Here is an 18,777-nt window from a genome sequence, read left to right on the forward strand (position 1 = left end):
ACATTCCTACACTGCTCCATTCCAATAATCTGACAAAAATTGTATTTAAACGACCATAGCAATGATGTACCAGCCGTACCATCCTTCAGCCTGGAGCCGGTGGCTAAACCCCTTCAATCTAATTACACATAAAAACAGTACGAGCACAAAAAATGTTATCATTAGACAGACACATAAAACGTACCATAAATGTTTGGTTCATATTACAAAAAAAAATAAAAATATCAAATTATAAGTAAAACTACGCTTGTGTGAGGTGCAGCCTTGGATTAAAATAGCTCCACCGGCGGTTGAAGTAGCAAGTCTAGCTGCTAAAACCGTCGTGCTCAGCATCATAGACATAGAATAACTAAATGCCTCGTGACCAGCAGAATCGTATGTCAACGTCGCCACCATATTGCGAGTGGCACGGTTGTGGAGTGAAGTAATGGATAAGATGCCTCACATGTTCTTCTTGGGATTTTACAAACCGCTGTACGCTCCAAACCAGATCCCTGGGGATTAGGCCTACATTTGATAGGTAAGGCTGAACAATTGTTTTGGTTATATTTGGCCATTTCAAAATCCTGTTTTATAATCTTTACTTTAGCTACGCCAGGCTAAGCTAGCAAAGCTATGCATTTATGTGCTCAAGTGAGCCTCCAAACAACGTTTTGGCTAAACGTATTTAGTCACTATGTGGATTGTTGTTAGCTGTTAACATTTCTCAAACTTGATGGTGTTTTTTCTCAAGGAGCACATTGAGGAAACACAGTTTGAAATTGACAACCATCATTTTATATTCATGTCTTTAGTTGTGTCTGTCTTCCACAAACTAAGGCTGCACCATATTGTCAGACTGAATAAATTACAGGATCTGAGTGAGCGAGAGGGAGTTTAAGTCTGTAGGAGATCAGTGAGGTAAGGGGGGAGCTTTAAATGTTAAGAGCGGTATTTTGTTTTGTATTCTGTAGTTAACAGGGAGCCAGTGAAGTTGAGAGAGAGTAGGTGTAATATGTTCAGTGGATTTAGAACAGCGGGTTATTATTGTGGCAACGGAATTTTGAAGAAGTTGTAAGCGATGGATACGTTTTTGTGGGATGCCAGATAGAATTGCATTACATTAATCTATATGTGAGGTGACTCGGGCATTAACCAATACTTCAGTACTGTGTTGCGTAAGAACAGGACGAAGTCTAGAAATGTTTCGGATATGGAAGAAGGCAGCCCGAGAAATGTTACTTATATGGGAGGAATTATATAATAATAATTATTACAATTATTATTATTTAATAATTGTCATTATTAGTGTATAAATTGATATAAATAATTGCATTTAAACGATTCGCCAAAATCCGTTGTATGTAAACGATACTGTTTTAAATGTTGTTTTTTCATCAGAAAACCCGGTTTCCACATCTACCTGTATTAGTTTAAATGGCACTTTTGCCACTTGCAATAAGGCTGACGCGCTGACATATCGTGTCGACTGGAAAACACAGTGACTGCGGCGTCTATCTATCTATATACGTCTATGCTCAGCAATATACAGCAACCTTCATGAAGACTTCCGCCCACGCACAGGTGAAAAGGGGCGGCGACCCGGAGATTGGAGACGCAGCTGAACCCGCCAAACTCACGCGCAGACAGTTGCTGTGGTGTTAAAGCTGCGTGGGACCGCTCAACGTATTTTTTCTTCATTCTTTAGATTGGAGTTGATCGGCGCAAGCCACGTGCGATGCAAGTCATAAAGGTGGCAGTTTTCTTTTTAGTGTCATTATTGACGGAGATCACAATGGCATTTGAATGGCAAGGTAAAAGTGCTGCTCGAAAATGGCGGTGTTCAATACTCATGCTGAAGTGTCCGTTCGTGCTGTAGGTTTCAATAAAGCGGCAAACACTGTAAATCGCATTTTTGTTCGTAATATATTGGTTTATATGTTGTCGGTTCATAAGTTATCAGTTTTATACGTTAAAACTATATTGGTTGAATGTTTCGTGAGTGCATATGATTGATTTGTACACGAACAATATTCGTTTCATAGTAACTTGTGTTATATCCTTGATGCGTCATTACTTTTTGCGCTGTATCGGCATGTCTCTTGCACCTGTGTGTGTGTGTGCGCGCGCGCGCTCTGTCGCTTTTCAGTGGTGTTCATCAGATTTATGTGGTCGTGCTGCTCGGGGGAGGTTAATCTGTTCCGTGACGGGGCTGCAGAAAGAGCTGGACGGGACGCAACCTCCGCACTCTTTGCCTGTGCACGGCTACCGTTTCATTTATGTCCCAATGAAAGCAAGTACTGTATATACCTTATGACCTAGCAAGGTACGGACATTAGGAGTGCTTACCAGTGCAGCCAAACTGTTTTAATGTGATTTTTTTTTTTTGTGTCATGTATCTAACCGTTTAGACGTGTTCTTGTCCGTCATAATACAAAAGCAAAATGTGTTCTGAACAGAAAACAACCGAGGTCCACGTTGCATAAACTAACCACTGCAGGTATTTAATTCTGACTTTCTGTTGCCTATCTGTCTGTCAATTAGGGTTAGGGTAGGGAATAGAACGCCGAAGTCTATGCACTGGTCCACAACTCTTCTGTTCAAAATATTGTTTTTTTTTTTTTTAAGGAAATTCCTAAACCGATAAAATAAGTCAATATATAAAGATTCCAAGTTACTACTATAGAAAAATATGAATTGAAATTTATCCAAAATGGCTAACTCACCAGAAAATGTTCCATAGGGTACTCAAAGGAATCATTTTTTTGTTTTAACCCCCTTGGGTACCATGTGTCCAGTGTCTCAGTCCAGAACCTTTCCCTTACCTTTTTAAAACCAATGTATGAACATAATAGGGTTATGGTTTGGCTGATCAAAATGTTGATATATAATTCCCCAATAGAAAGATTCATACAAGTTTTTAGTTTAACCAGTATAGATCATATCACAATCCAAGCACTACAGAAATACAATTTGTAGATGAAGAGTGAAAGGTTTGAAAAATGGGTGAAATAAGGTTGCTGAAATAATCAAAATGCATACATCATTTTGCTTCATGAAGCATAAGAAATCATTTCTGTTTGTAATGTGTAAGTATGAACTTGCTAGAATATTCTCTTTACCACATTATATGAATAAAGAGGTATAACAATATTTTGCCTTTCATGTAATACATGCTGAACTGATTTCTGGGTGCAAAACTTTTAAAACTAGGAAAACTTGTTACATTTGTTTGTGTGTGAACCTTTATCTGTATGGTCTGATTCACTGTTTAGTTTGGTAAGGACATTTCATGCAGAAATCTGAGCCTCTCCAAAACCCTTGGCAAGTTTCCAGTCTTTCTGGTACAGTGTCTTTCCTGGAAAATGCCACTACACAATATAGTCAATTTTGGTTGGTTTATTCATTTTGGGCTTGGCAATAGTACTTCATCCAGAACTTGACACAAGCCCCCTGCCTTACCTTAATTTTGATCTCCTAACAGACTGATTGTTAACTAAAGTGTCATGCCTTGGTTGTGTATCATGCAGCTACATTTGGACATTTCTATTAAAATGTAATTGGAGTTTAGGAATAGTTGGAAATTTTGTCATTTTAATGCTTTATCTTACTTCTAGGAAGTTATTCTGCAAACCCATTTGTGACAACCGAACTTGGCGATCTGGAAGGCACAGTGTCCCAAGTGAGAGGAAGTGATCAGATAATTTATGAATACCTCGGGGTTCCCTTTGCCAAACCACCTCTGGGACCTCTGAGGTTCTCTGCCCCGCAGCCACCTGAGCTGTGGACAGGAATTCGGGATGCAAGTCAGCCTCCTGCTATGTAAGCATATCATTGGACTAAAATGATAAGCAAACATACCAATCGCATGTGGTTTTTTTTTTTTTTTTGTGAGTATTAAGACCTCACATCCAGATACACATGCTACTAAAGACTTTCTGAAGTGCTTAGTGCTATAGCAGCATTCAGTTCACATCTTATTGGGCTGTACTGATGACTGGTGTTCATTGTAACTAGTCTTTTATTTGGAAGTTTCTAGGTTGGACCTATATAAACAATTTGCAAACAGAATTTACCTTCAGATATTAAAGATACAGTAGACAGTAAGCTTACTATAAACATTTGTATGTCTGGTTTGCTTGAGCCTGTAAATGGCATCTTTGGGTTTTTTTTTTTTTTCCTTCTCTCCATAATGGCAGATATCCTGCCTTGAAGTCAAATGCCTTGTCCTATAGGACACACTGCCTGCTCAGAACTGCTTGGACAGAGATCTGTTCTTTCGGCTACTCCTGTTAGGGGTTGCCACAGTGGATCATCTTCTTCCATATTGTCCTGTCTTCTGCATCTTGCTCTGTTACAAACGCCACCTGCATGTCCTCTCACTACATCCATAAACCTTCTCTTAGGCTGCCTTCTTTTCCTCTTTTCTGGCAGCTCTATCCTTTAACATCCTTTACCCAATATACCCAGCATCTGTCCTCTGCACATATCCAAACCAATGCAATCTCACCTCTCTGGCTTTGTCTCCCAACCATTCAACTTGAGCTGACCTAATGTACTCCTTTCTAATACTGTCCATCCTCGTGACACCCAGTGCAAATCTTAACATCTTTAACTCTGCCAGCTCCAGCTCTATCTCCTACTTCCTGGTCAGTGCCACAGTCTACAACCCATATAATATAGCTTTTTCTCACTACAGGCAGTCCCTGAGTTACTTATGAGATAGGGACTGTGGGTTTGTTCTTCAGTTGAATTTGTATGCAAGTTGGAACAGGTACATTTTAATAAATGCTATTGTTCACCAACTGTAACCAAGTGCTGTGCCAATGAATGATGGAATCTCACCTCTCTCTGACCTTTTTATTATTTCTACTTTATTTTCCCTGGTGATGGTTTTTCTCCTCTTTACTGTATCGCCAGCACTTGCATCAGATTTGTTTCAGAGACATTGTTCAAGGGTGAAGACAAAAGGTTAAGATGAGCTCTTCTGCACAGCACTGTTCACGCTGTCACAGCAGGAAGGCACCCCTCGTCAGCACGTCTGGTGTACTGAATGAGAGACCACGTCCTGCTATGTATGTAACAGTACAAGCAGGCTTGCTATTGAGAATGAATGGGGGTGCCCACTACACAGTCCCCTCCTCTTGCATACAGTATGCTGCCTGCAGCGTCAACTCACCAAGAGCGAACAGTGTGTGGCCAAAGGTGGGTAGTGAAACACCCACCACCGCCCCCATTCAACAGGCAGCCACCCGAGGCACACTACAATGCCCGTCAGTCACAAATCACTCCTGACTCTCTTCTCTCCACACATTTCACCCTGCCTGCACTTTCACCTCTCTTCCACAATCCCCGTTACCCTGAATTGTTGATCCCAAGTATTTAAACTCTTCCACCTGCACCAACTCTACTACCTGCATCCTCACCATTCCTCTGACCGCCCTCTCATTCACGCACATGTATTCTGTCGTGTTCTTGCTGACCTTTATTCCTCTCCTCTCTAGAGCAAACCTCTAACTCTCCAGGGTCTCCTCAACCTGCTCCCTACGCTTGCTACAGATCACAATGTCATCAGCAAACATCATAGTCCATGGGGACTCCTGTCTAATCTTGTCTGTCAACCTGTCCATCACCATTGAAAATAAAGGGTTCAGAGCCAATCCCTGATTGTAATCCCACCTCCATGTTGAATGCATCCGTCACTTCTACTGCAGCTTTCACCACTGTCACACTTCCCTTATACATATCTTATACAACTCTTCTGTATTTCTCTGCTACTCTTTACTTCCTCATGCAATACCTCCACTCCTCTCAAGGCACCCTGTCATATGCTTTCTACAGGTCCACAAAGACGCAATGCAACTCCTTCTGGGCTTCTCTATACTTCTCCATTAACATCCTCAGAGCAAACATTGCATCTGTGGTGCTCTTTCCTTGTATGAAACAATACTGCTGTTCACTAATCACCTACCTTTTTAACCGAGCTTCCAGTACTCTTTCCCATAACTTCATGCTGTGGCTCATCAGTTTTATCCCCCTGTAGTTACTACAGCTCTGCACATCACCTTATTCTTAAAAATCGGTACCAGTACACTACTTCTCCACTCTTTGGGCATCCTCTCGCTTTCCAAGATTCCATCAAACAATCTGGTTAAAAAAAACTCCACTGCCATCTCTCCTAAACACCTGTATGCTTCCACGTGTATATCAGCTAGACCAACGGCTTTTCCATTCTTCAACCTTTTCACAGCTATCCTTACTTCCTCCTTGCTAATATGTTGTACTTCATGATTTACTATCTCCACATCATCCAACTTTCTCTTTCTTCATTCATCAGCCTCTTCAAGTATGCTTTAATCTGCTTCAGATTTTCTCTTCTGCATAGGATATAATCTACCTGGGTGCATCTTCTTCCACTCTTGTATGTCATCCTATGTTCCTCCCTCTTCTTAAAATACGTGTTCACCACAGCCATGATCATCCTTTTTGCAAAATCCTCTGTCCTTTGACCTTCTCCATTCCTCTCCTTGACACCATAGCTACCCATTGCCTCCTCATCTCCTCTGTTCCTTTCACAAACATGTCCATTGAAATCCACTCCAATCACCACTTTTAGTCCTTTGGGTACACTGTCCATCTCCTCATCCAACTCACTCCAGAAATCATCTTTCTCATCCATTGAACACCCAGCTTGCGGGGCATTTGCACAAACAACATTCATCATCACACCTTCAGTTTCCAGCTTCATAATTATTACTCTGTCTGACACTCTTTTCACCTCAAATACTCTTGACATACTGCTCCTTTAGAATAATCCCTACCCCATTTCTCCTCCTATCCATTGATAGAACAATTTGAATCCATCCCCAATCCACCTGGCCTTACTCCCCTTCCATTTAGTCTCTTGCACACACAATATATCAATCTTTCATCTCTCCATCATATTGGCTAACTCTCTTCCCTTACCAGTCATACTGCCATCATTCAAAGTTCCTACCCTCAGTTTCACTCTTTACCTTTCTCCTGTCCTTTTGCCTCTGGACAAGTCTCTTATTCTGCCAACGGTAGCCCAATTTCTGCCAGAACCCTGTTGGCTAACAGTACTGGTGGCGGCCGTTGTTAACCTGGGCCTTGACTGATCTGGTATGGAAATTTGTATCGTTGTCCGCATATTGATCTGGCAAAATTTTTCACTGGATGCCCTTCCTGATGTAACCCTCTCCATTTATGTGGGCTTGGGACTGGCACGAAGAAATACACTGGTTTGTGCATCCCCTGTGGCTGGGTTTTTGGACAGAGGTCTGTTAAATGTGCTAAATGAAATTTGTGGTCCCACGCCCCAACAAAAAAACACACATGTAGAATTTGCTCAAAATAGTTGGGTATATGTTGAGAGTAGAAAGTGGGAACCCAAAGATAGGCTTCAAGATGGGCAACAGCCTTGGGTTTGGCTAGTTGATGCCTGAAAGACATAACCACAGACAAGTTCTCTTTCTTCTATTCTTGGTTCTGCTTCAATCTTTGAAAACTGATGATATTTAGGATGTTCAAGGTTTTGTATCAACTAGACTTTTTTTCAGGAAAGTGGGAAATTTGTGGTGCTTGTCAATTATGTACCAATTTAATGAATTTCCATGGGGTTTTTAATTTACAAAATGTTTGTAAACACTCTTGATTATATGTGTAACCCACTTCAGGAATTCGCACTTATGGGGAATCTACATTGAGAAAGTCTTTTCAATACCTTGCTCCTTCTAACCCACTTGGTTTGTCACATTTTGTAGAGCTTCAATTTATTTTTCAATACGTAGAATGATTTAACTTAATGTCTTAAATTGCATTGTCTTTTAAAAAAATTTGAAATCCTGTTGATTTTAATTCTCATTCTAGCTTGCACATGTCCTGTACATTTTTCCAGATGGATAAATTTGGTTTAGTGATTTAGTGAGCATGTGTATCTTTCAACGTTTAGCTTTACCTCAACTGGACACCAGATTTTTTTGTGCATTTTAACTGTGCAACAATTAAATGTCAAAGTACAATATATTTTCTTTTTTCCAGTTGTCTTCAAAATTTGGACCAATATATGGCATTGTTCCCTGCACTTGCAGTTCCCCCAAATCCATTGATCTCTGAAGACTGTCTGTATTTAAACATCTACACTCCAGCAGAGCCTAAACAAGAATTGCAATTACCAGTAAGTTAAAAAGGTTGATGCTTGAAAAGCTGCTTCAAACATTAAAAGTATCGTAATAAAGAAAATTAGGCTTTGATAATCAAAGCAATGTTCATGTGTGAACCGATTTCCTTTTTGAGAAGGAAAGTCTGTAATAAAGTATATGAATGATGCTTGTTTATAGTAGGCTGTTTGTTAGAGAAGATAGATCTCAGTGATAATGGGTTGTACTGTAAGTCAGTTGGCTTCAGTTACAGTATATGGGGCTGGGGGGGGGTAATGACGACTTATCCTTGAAAGAACCAGGAGATGAAAACTAGAGAAAAGCAAGATAATAGCCTTAAGGATATTTAGGTCAAACCAAGAAATTGGAACAATCGGTGTCTAAAGAACATTAGCTGAGGAAGGGCAAGGCAAACGTTTTATAAAGCACATTTACAACAGCCAAAACGGAAGCAATGTGCTGTCCAAGTGTAAAAGAAACAGTTAAAATAGACATGTATATCTCAAATCTGCAAGCATAACTCCACTAACAGAAAAAACTTAACACCCTCAAACATGCATAAGATCTTCTCTGCCATTTGCCCATATCTCAATCTAGGCACAACTAAGAGCATGTGGCATTCTGAGAGGTAAGATGGGGCAGTTCCATTCAAACATTTAAAAATAAGTAGTAGAATTTTAAGGTCAAGTTTGAAATTGACTAGAAGCCAATAGAGAGGTCCGTATTGGTGAAATACAGTCCCGCTTAAGAGATCCAGTCAATAAGTGTGCAGCAGTGTCCTGGACTAGTTGTATGTGTCGTAAGAAGGGCTGATCACCACCTACATACAAAGAATTGCAATATTCCAAATGAGATGTAAAAGCATGGATAGCCTTTTCAAAATCAATTTAAGAAAAAAAAAAAGCTTGATGTTCGCAAAACTTAATCTAAGCTAAAAAAAAAAGGTATGCTAGGTTCAGTTTAAGTGACCAAACACAACTACTTGGTTGTCAAACATTATGCACCACCATCTCCTGTAAATGATGCAAGATGATAGACGCCATGTGATCTGCATGGCATGACTGGTAACCGCTCTTGGAAACCCTAAATTGCCGTGCTGAATACAAGTAATGTTCTAAAAATATAAAAAGTAATGCCAAAATTTAATAAGAGAAAATATTTTTGAATTGTCATTAATACCCTTTGGCATCTAATATGTCCATCAGGACTTTTGTGCAGGGGCCAATTTCTTTTTTGTTTCATTTAACAAGTTAAGTCGTCTAACAAATTTTCTGGCAAGAATTATGGTCTTAGCAATTTCAAAGGTCAAAGCCTACAGTAATTCCGGACACCCTCCTGGGTCTGTAGGTATGAACAAAGCCAGAAAAAAGTTTTCTGGGTTCATCCTGCAAGTCACAGCATCCACACAGGTGTAGTGTCTTGGGAGTCTGCCAATCATAAGAGACCAAGTCCTTGACAAATGGAAGTCTACAACTTTCTTGATTGTCTTATGGAAGTTTGTTTTGCAAGATGTATAATCTGAAGAGTGTCAAACTGAATGATTCTGAAATACACACACTAGAGTGTGAGAAGCCAGTAGTTGAGGTGTGGGTTTCTGCCTGCAACAGAAATGTAATGTTTTGGTGGTAGTGGCAATGCAGTGAAACATGTGATGTGCAGTACTTAACACCAAAAACAAGTGGCTTGCTATGAAATTAAAAGTACAACTCAACTGTTCTGCTTGTCAGACTACCATCTAACCACACCAAAGACTGGTTCTGTGTTTTGTGTTTAGCACATGCAAGTAAGCTTCCGTTTTCTCTGCATGACTATTACACTATACTGTAAACCTATAGTGCATTTGTGTGGAAATTTCTTTTTTTTTTTCTTTTTTCCCCCCTGCTTGGTTCAATGTGACATCCAGTTTAAGTTAACTTTGTGTCGTCTTGTTTCATAATTAACCTTTTAGTGCAAAACAATATGCAATAGTCTTTGTTTAAATACTGGACATATTATTTTACCATGTGGTAGAAAAGGATACAATATTTAACAAATGAATTTCTCTAGTAAAATGAACAAGACTTTTTTTTTTCTTTCCAGTACTTTTAAAGAATGGGTATTTCTCCAAGTTCACTAATGATGATGATGATAAACTGGTTTCCTAATTATAATAATTCTAACAGACAAGTTAAATATTGTTTTAACTTTCAGTCTTAACTTCCACAATGACCTTTGTTTCATCAGAGTTCCTTTTGGATTGTTATGCACTTGCAGTCCGTGCAATACTAGGATTGTTAATGGCCAAAAAAGTCACAATGTGAGTTAACTCCACAGAGCATTTATTTGCCCAGATTATCATAAGCAGTAACTGCAGGGCTAGGTTATAATTATTACATTTTCAATGTTTGATACCTAATGACCTCTAAGATGGCTTTAAATTTTTTTTTGTTTAAACTCTTTTTGTTCAGCTGTCATAAATATGAGCATGCAGCTTTGAATTGTTGTGTTTTTTTGTTTTTTTTTGGCGATTTCATATGTGTATGTAAATACTGTACTTTAAGTTCGCCCATGTCATTTTTAATTTTTAATATTGTCTGGTGACAATGTAGAGGATTATAAGTTACTTTTAAGAATTTTTTATTGAGCAACTTGGTTTGAAATACACAAGCTGAATCTAACAGAATTTGTGCATCAGGATGGAATGTCTGGCAAAAGTGATCATACTTTTAAGGTCTGTTTACTTTGCAGTTACAAATGTATTGTGATCTTCAAGAACGCCCCGTACCTATCTTCTATCATTAGTCACTTATGCTACTTGGTGGTTTCAGCTGTTTTTGCTTTTGCCCACATCTTTAAGGGTCTGCTGTGAGTTCTTTTACTTTATCATTGTTTACCAATATGCTGCAGGTCTGTTTTAAGTGTCCTACAGGATGTGTGGTTAAGCTGATTATTTTAGTATTGCAGAGCTGTGGCAGGCAGCACACTCCAGATTGATCAAGAGAACACCGGCACAGGACAAAGCTGCTTCACAGACTAAGTGGTCATGTATGGTGCTACCTAGCAGAGATTCTCTTTAGTGCAGAGGTAGAACAGCTTCTGCACTGATGGGTGGCTGGCTCTAGGGAGAGTGGGGGTATTAGTCCTAAAAATTACTTCCCGTTAAGAATATACGTCATTGGTCTGGTCCTCCACCCATTTTGTTTGTCAGCATGATTGTCTAGTAACATTTTCCAAATGACAGTTTGTCATAATCTCCCCAAAATCTGAAAATATGCCAAGCTAAACAGAAAAATCAATATGTATCTGATTCTGCGAAGCAAGCATTAGTAGCTATCACAAAATGGATTTTTTTTTTTTAAATCTTTTACAAATGTAAGAAACCTAGCTTGTGCTGATTTGAATACTTTGTGTGTATATAAGAATTTTTGGAAATGCAATAGTATTCTTTTTTTTGTTTACAAAGAATAACTGCAGTATTTTAAATTTTTGGCAGTCTGTGAATTTGATGCATATCAATTGAGCATGGTGTGGTGTTTTTCTCTTTCCCAAACCCCTCTTCCAGGTAATGGTGTGGATTCATGGTGGAGCATTAATGATAGGTGGGGCATCCCAGTATGATGGCTCCGCCCTGGCTGCTTATGAGAATGTGGTTGTGGTGGTGATTCAGTACAGGGTGGGATATATGGGTTTTTTAAGGTAAGCCTTTTACTTTGTGTTTTGATTTATATTAAAGTGCCTTATGCTTGTGTTCCTTAGTTTTTAGTCAATAACTTGTCTACAAAGTGTTCAAAACTTTTAACCTGTCCAAATTATATTGCCAGTGGGGGTTGAACCTGTTGCAGTGGAATAAGGCATCATGTAACTCAAGAATGTAATTAGCGGGCTGTGTGCCTCATTCTGGCCCTTTAAAGTGTCTTGATCTTGACCACTACCATCCTGTTCAGTATTGCACTTCATCTATAACTGCCGTGTCTAACTAACTTATTTTTCTTTTCTGCTGGTTGGCCTTTTCTAGGTTAAGAGCTTTTTTTTTTTTTCTTTTTTAATTTATGTCATTCAAATTGCATCCTTGGCACTCCTAATAACCTCCCACTCATTGCATTGACTGTTCTTCATCTTTGAAGAGAAGGGGTAGTTATGAGTCTTTTAGCCCATACAACTATTTGGTGTGTGTATGTGTTTTTTATTGTTTAAATAGTGAGTATAAATGAAAGTGACAGTTCTAAAATTGATATTTTCTTTTTACTCTGTATTAAAAACCTATTTGATTCTTTTAGTACTGGTGATGAAAACTGCTCTGGAAACTGGGGTCTTTTGGATCAAGTAGCAGCACTACAGTGGGTTCAAAAGCATATTAAAAACTTTGGTGGTGACCCAGGCTCCGTTACTATTTTTGGAGAATCGGCTGGTGGATGTAGTGTGTCTGCTCTTGTATGTATTGGCCTTCATCTTGAGGGTTTTAAATTCTGAAAATTATGGCAAAACTACATTGTACATGAAGGAAAGTGTGTAGCAACTTTGGACGCATTTTCTTTTATATTTGCAAGTGTTTCATCTGACAAATATCCTGCAGTGTTTTTTGTGTAAACCTTTCATTTTAATGTGCTAACTTTTTTCAGGTTTTGTCTCCTTTATCATCTGGATTATTTCATAAAGCCATTTCTGAGAGTGGAGTTATCTTACTACCAGGCATAGTCACAGAAAATATAGACCCAGTTAAAAAGGTAACAAGCTTTCAGGTTGTGTTTAAACATAATGCATTTCAGTTTGGTTTGGTAACATGTAATTCTGGGAAGGGAGATGGTAAGTGATGCAAAACAAAAAATGGTAAAAGTTCTTATGTTAATTCCAAGTTTTAGTGATAAGTACTTATTGTCTGTTTTCCTTGACACACAATTGATCATTTAGATTATTGAAGTAAGCACCTGGTTTCTTTATGGTTTTAATTTTTGATTAGCATTTTTGTACTGTCACTTACTAGTGCAATGAGAACCAGTGCTCTGATACAAAGTCCAGAAGTAAACCACCTAAGAGGGAGGTTTCAAAACTGTTTGACTTTACTAAAACCTCTGAGAGGTGGTTAATATCAGAAGAGAGATTTTCTCCAGTAATCCTGATGGGTGGAGTGGTGGCTCTGAGGCTAGAGATCTGCACTGGCAATTGGAAGGTGGCTGGTTCAAATCCCATAAACTTCAAAAATGACTCAACTTTGTTGGGCCCTTTAGCATAACCCTTAAACTGCAATTGCTCAGTCCTAGGTATGACGTTAATCTGCATCCCACCCTGCTTGTAGGCCCTCCAACCTGCAGGGGAACAACCTTGGTGGTTGGTGTTGGCTTCTCTAACTTTTATAAATGCCTCATAAATCTAAACAATATCTAACCATATCTGCCTAAATTTTGATGCAGTTTCCCCATATAGTGTGCATATCTTTGTTCTTGTAATCCCAAGAAATTTTGCACTGCTGTTAACCTTTTTGTGTGTGTTTTTTATTCTTGATACCTGTGTTTAATATAAAGGATTAATGAATGGAATAATGTAACATCTTTATACGTTGTAAACACGAATTGTACATCATCCAAATGTTTAGTGACATTACTAACTGTTTTATGGAAATTGCATTCTCAGATTAAATAGCTTTTGTATATTTAACTAGATTGGTGATCATTTTAACATTGGAATAGGACATGCTGGTCTTAAGTATTATGTGAATGTCTGCAAATGTGATATAAGCAATCTGAAACTGAAAATGTTTTGTATGTCCAGACAGTTGCTAACCTGACCTCCTGTGACGATTCTGACTCCGGCTTGTTCATCCAGTGCTTGCGACAGAAGACTGAAGAGGAACTTTTAAATGTAGCCAGATCGGTTAGTTGTAAAATTATGTAAAAAATACCAGTTCTTACCATTAAGTGTACTGCATGTTTAGGATCAATGTGTTAAAAACAAATATGCAAGTCAATAACCTACTTGTAAACCTCTGTTTACTTTGTTTCAATGTCAATGTTGTTCATACAGTTAGGTTCATAAATATTTGGACAGAGACAACTTTTTCTAATTTTGGTTCTGTACATTACCACAATGAATTTTAAATGAAACAACTCAGATGCAGTTTAAGTGCAGACTTTCAGCTTTAATTCAGTGGGGTGAACAAAACGATTGCATAAAAATGTGAGGCAACTAAAGCATTTTTTAACACAATCTCTTCATTTCAGTGGTTCAAAAGTAATTGGACAATTGACTCAAAGGCTATTTCATGGGCAGGTGTGGGCAAGTCCGTCATTATGTTATTATCAATTAAGCAGATAAAAGGCCTGGAGTTGATTTGAGGTGTGGTGCTTGCATGTGGTAGATTTTGCTGTGAACAGACAACATGCGGTCAATGGAGCTCTCCATGCAGGTGAAAGAAGCCATCCTTAAGCTGCGAAAACAGAAAAAAACCCATCCGAGAAATTGCTACAATATTAGGAGTGGGAAAATGTTCAGTTTGGTACATCCTGAGAAAGAAAGCAAGCACTGGTGAACTCAGCAATGCAAAAAGACCTGGACGTCCATGGAAGACAACAGTGGTGGATGATCGCAGAATCATTTCCATGGTGAAGAGAAACCCCTTCACAACAGCCAACCAAGTGAACAACACTCTCCAGGGGGTAGGCGTATCGATATCCAAGTCTACCATAAAGAGAAGACTGCATGAAAGTAAATACAGAGGGTGCACTGCAAGGTGCAAGCCACTCATAAGCCTCAAGAATAAAAAGGCTAGATTGGACTTTGCTAAAGAACATCTAAAAAAGCCAGTACAGTTCTGGAAAAACATTCTTTGGACAGATGAAACCAAGATCAACCTCTGCCAGAATGATGGCAAGAAAAAAGTATGGAGAAGGCGTGGAGCAGCTCATTATCCAAAGTATACCACATCATCTGTAAAACACGGTGGAGGCAGTGTGATGGCTTGGGCGTGCATGGCTGCCATTGGCACTGGGACACAAGTGTTTATTGATGATGTGACACAGGACAGAAGCAGCCAAATGAATTCTGAGGTGTTCAGAGACATACTGTCTGTTCAAATGCAGCTAAATGCAGTCAAATTGATTGGTGGCGTTTCATGATACAAATGGACAATGACCCTAAACATACTGCCAAAGCAACCCGGGAGTTTATTAAAGCAAAGAAGTGGAAAATTCTTGAATGGCCAAGTCAGTCACCTGATCTTAACTCAATTGAGCATGCATTTCACTTGTTGACTAAACTTCAGACAGAAAGGCCCACAAACAAACAGCAACTGAAAGCTGCTGCAGTAAAGGCCTGGCAAAGCATTAAAAAGGAGGAAACCCAGCATCTGGCGATATCCATGAGTTCATGACTTCAGGCTGTCATTGCCAGCAAAGGGTTTTCAACCAAGTACTAAAAATGAACATTTTATTTCAAATTATTTAATTTGTCCAATTACCTTTGACCCCCTGAAATAAAGGGATTGTGTGTGGGTTTTTTTTTTTTTTAAAAAAGAAAAAAAAAGTACTTTAGTTCTTTTTGTTCAACCTACTGAATTAAAGCTGAAAGTCTGCACTTCAACTGCATCTGAGTTGTATCATTTAAAATTCCTTATGGTTATGTACAGAACCAAAATTAGAAAAATGTTGTCCCAGCCGGAAAAGGGTGGAGTTCCCTCTCAGGGTTGGGGGAGAGATCCTACCCCAAGTGGAGGAGTTCAAGTATTTCGGGGTCTTGTTCACGAGTGAGGGGAGAATGGACCGTGAAGTCGACGGGCGGATCGGTGCGGCATCCACAGTGATGCGGGCTCTGCATCGGTCTGTCGTGGTGAAAAAAGAGCTGAGCCGTAAGGCAAAGCTCTCAATTTACCAGTCAATCTACATTTCTACCCTCACCTATGGTCATGAGCTATGGGTAGTGACTGAAGGAATGAGATTGCGAATACAAGCGGCTGAAATGAGTTTCCTTCGCAGGGTGTCTGGGCTTTCACTTAAAGATAGGATGAGAAGCTCAGTCATCCGGGAGGAGCTCGGAGTAGAGCCGCTGTTCCTCCGCATCGAGAGGAGTCGGATGAGGTGGCTCGGGCATCTGATCAGGATGCCTCCTGGATGCCTCCCAGGTGAGGTGTTCCGGGCACGTCCAACTGGGAGGAGGCCCCGGGGAAGACCCAGGACACGCTGGAGGGATTGTCTCTCCCGGCTGGCCTGGGAACGCCTTGGGATTCTCCTGGAAGAGCTGGAAGAAGTGGCCGGGGAGAGGAAAGTCTGGGCCTCCGTGCTCAAGCTGCTGCCCCCGCAACCCGACCCGACCCTGGATAAGCGGAAGAGGATGGATGGATGGATGGATGGTTGCCTCTGTTCAAATATGTATGGACCTAACTATGTTTAACTATTTAAACAGTCTTTGGGTTTATGTGAAAAGCTTGCCTGTGATTTATTTACTTTTGGAACCGCAAATAATGTTCCAAAGATTTTTCAAAAGCTTTTGGTTTCTGAAAAATCAAACGCATGGCAAAAGCTTAATTTACAAGGTGTGCCTGAAAGCCGTTCTAATTATAAGAAATAGAACCAGAGTTGGGAGCAGCAACATTGGTTTCATTACACAAAAATGTAAATCTTTTGTGTTGCCAAACTTAATTTTCAGATGTAGTTGAATGAGAGTTGGATTAAAGTCTGAGCATTTTTGAGAGGGTTTTTAATGTTCCCAAAGAATATTGGGAGTTGCTTGATCTGCCACTGGGGGGAAAAAAAACAGGAAAAATTTACTGCACTGCAGTTGTCCTCCGACTCTAACCATTCTGGACAGGCTTTTTGTTGTGCTGCTTCAATCGCCCTTCCACTAAAATCAGTCTATTTTGGTATGTGCTCCCCATGCCCCACTAATGTCCAGAGATGAGTTTATCTAATTGGTAAGATTAATGGATAGCTTGCATGCCCATCACTGCAACCTTCTGGTTCTATTTAAGATAAATCTATCTGAGGATTGCCTGGTCACAATATACTGAACACATAAATAAAAATATAAGACCTAAGTCAATAAATGTTGTCTAATAGTTAAAATCATAATTTATTTTTCTTATTTAGAGGTAAAGACTTAATGACTCATAAAATGAGTAAGACTGAGTACCAGAGTTTAACAATTCCTTGGTATTTCTTTTCTTTAGTTCAAATTTGGAATTTCGCCAATGACGATTGATGGTGTTGTTCTTCCAAGACCAATTGAAGAATTGATAAAAGCCCAAAAATTTCAACAAGTTCCATATCTTATAGGAGTTAACAATTATGAGTTTGGGGGCCTCCTTGCAAATGTGAGTGTTTTGTCTAAAGGTGCTATTTACAGCTAGCTCTGTGTGTGATGTGTTTTTTGTTTTTGTGTTTTTTTTTTTTTTTTTTTTTTTTTTGTTAAATGCTGCAATTTCACTTCAATTTGGTAAAATGCTTTTTTTATAATTTTTTTCTCTCCCCCACCCCCTGTTTATATGCAAGTGATGGATTGCTCTGTGTTTCAGACTTATTGCCCTCCTGGGTGGAGTGATGGAATGACCAAAGAAATGGCAATTTCTGTCTTGAATGAAATAATAAATCCACCTGAAGTAAGTGGTGCAGATTAAAATTTCAGAAATGTACCCAGTTTTATTTAAGCCTGCATCAATATTTTTGGAATTTGATTCCCTGCAAATCCTTTCATTCTTAATCACTGCAAAGTGTTACTTGAATGAATGAAAAACCTGTTTAGCCTTCTACTATGGTCTAGGAAATTTGCATGTAGGATTTTTATCCCCACACGAAGGTGTGTGTTCAGACGGTACTGGATAAACCTGCCCAAAGATGTGGTGGCTTGTGAAACACTACATGAGCGGGACCTTCTGAGTTATTTTCGGCACAACATATATAGAGCATTAAGATTGTCCTTTTTCTTTACTGCAGCTTTTGTGTCCCAAATTGAGGGTCTTGTTTTGTGTGTCACCCCCGGTTTGCAACAATTACCAGAATGTTCTCTTACAGTGTGGAGTCAAAGAGGCATATGAATACATTTATGAGGAATATGTTGGAAATGTCACAAATCCTATTAGAATCAGAGATCTTTCACTAAAGATGCTTGGTGACCTGTTCATTGTGAAGCCATCTTTAATGATTGCTAATATTCACAGAAGTAAGCATTGCTAGCATTTAATTTGTTCCTTCATAAAGCTTTATGATGTATGTCTGTAATCTTTGAAGAAAATATTAAACACAAATGTAGTCTTGTCTTTTTGTAAGTTAAGTCATGACCCTCTTATCCTCCAAATGCATATACGTTCCCTTTGCCATTGCTGAAATTTTTCCTCCCTTCCCCTGTTCACCATTTTCTTAGATGCTGGTCTGCCTGTGTACTTCTATGAATTTCAGTATCGATCAAAAATTTATAATAATTTAAGACCCAGTTTTGTCACAGCTGATCATACTGACGAGATTAGGTTTGTTTTTGGAGCATGCTTCTGGAATGGAACACTTCAGTTCAAAGGTAATGTGACTCTCTCTCTTCTTCCCCCGCCCCCTTGGGTGGAGGAAGTAGCCCTTTTTTATATTTCATGTTTAGCCAATAAGCCTGAATTATTTTTCTAGTGTATGATTTATTAGGAGCATATCTTACATTTTGGATGAATGTT

The 18,777-nt window shown here is 39.2% G+C and overlaps 1 protein-coding gene across 4 annotated transcripts in view; it reads left to right on the plus strand.

Annotated features, from left to right (window-relative positions):
* The first annotated feature begins 1,563 nt into the window (after window positions 1–1,563).
* Window positions 1,564–18,777, plus strand: part of LOC120535599 (carboxylesterase 5A-like) — a 32,232-nt gene continuing 15,018 nt past the window's right edge. Inside the window, exons 1-11 of one of the 4 annotated variants that reach the window (XM_039763542.1) lie at window positions 1,564–1,793; window positions 3,597–3,801; window positions 8,041–8,176; window positions 11,701–11,834; window positions 12,416–12,569; window positions 12,758–12,862; window positions 13,905–14,006; window positions 17,293–17,436; window positions 17,638–17,721; window positions 18,056–18,281; window positions 18,483–18,632. In XM_039763542.1, coding sequence (XP_039619476.1) covers window positions 1,718–1,793; window positions 3,597–3,801; window positions 8,041–8,176; window positions 11,701–11,834; window positions 12,416–12,569; window positions 12,758–12,862; window positions 13,905–14,006; window positions 17,293–17,436; window positions 17,638–17,721; window positions 18,056–18,281; window positions 18,483–18,632 — 1,516 coding nt within the window. In that variant the 5' untranslated portion in view covers window positions 1,564–1,717. The remainder of the gene's footprint in view (window positions 1,794–3,596; window positions 3,802–8,040; window positions 8,177–11,700; window positions 11,835–12,415; window positions 12,570–12,757; window positions 12,863–13,904; window positions 14,007–17,292; window positions 17,437–17,637; window positions 17,722–18,055; window positions 18,282–18,482; window positions 18,633–18,777) is intronic. The other 3 variants (XM_039763540.1, XM_039763541.1, XM_039763544.1) reach the window with 3 other exon arrangements.

This window comes from Polypterus senegalus, chromosome 9 (assembly GCF_016835505.1).
Source record: "Polypterus senegalus isolate Bchr_013 chromosome 9, ASM1683550v1, whole genome shotgun sequence".
Lineage (NCBI taxonomy): Eukaryota > Metazoa > Chordata > Cladistia > Polypteriformes > Polypteridae > Polypterus > Polypterus senegalus.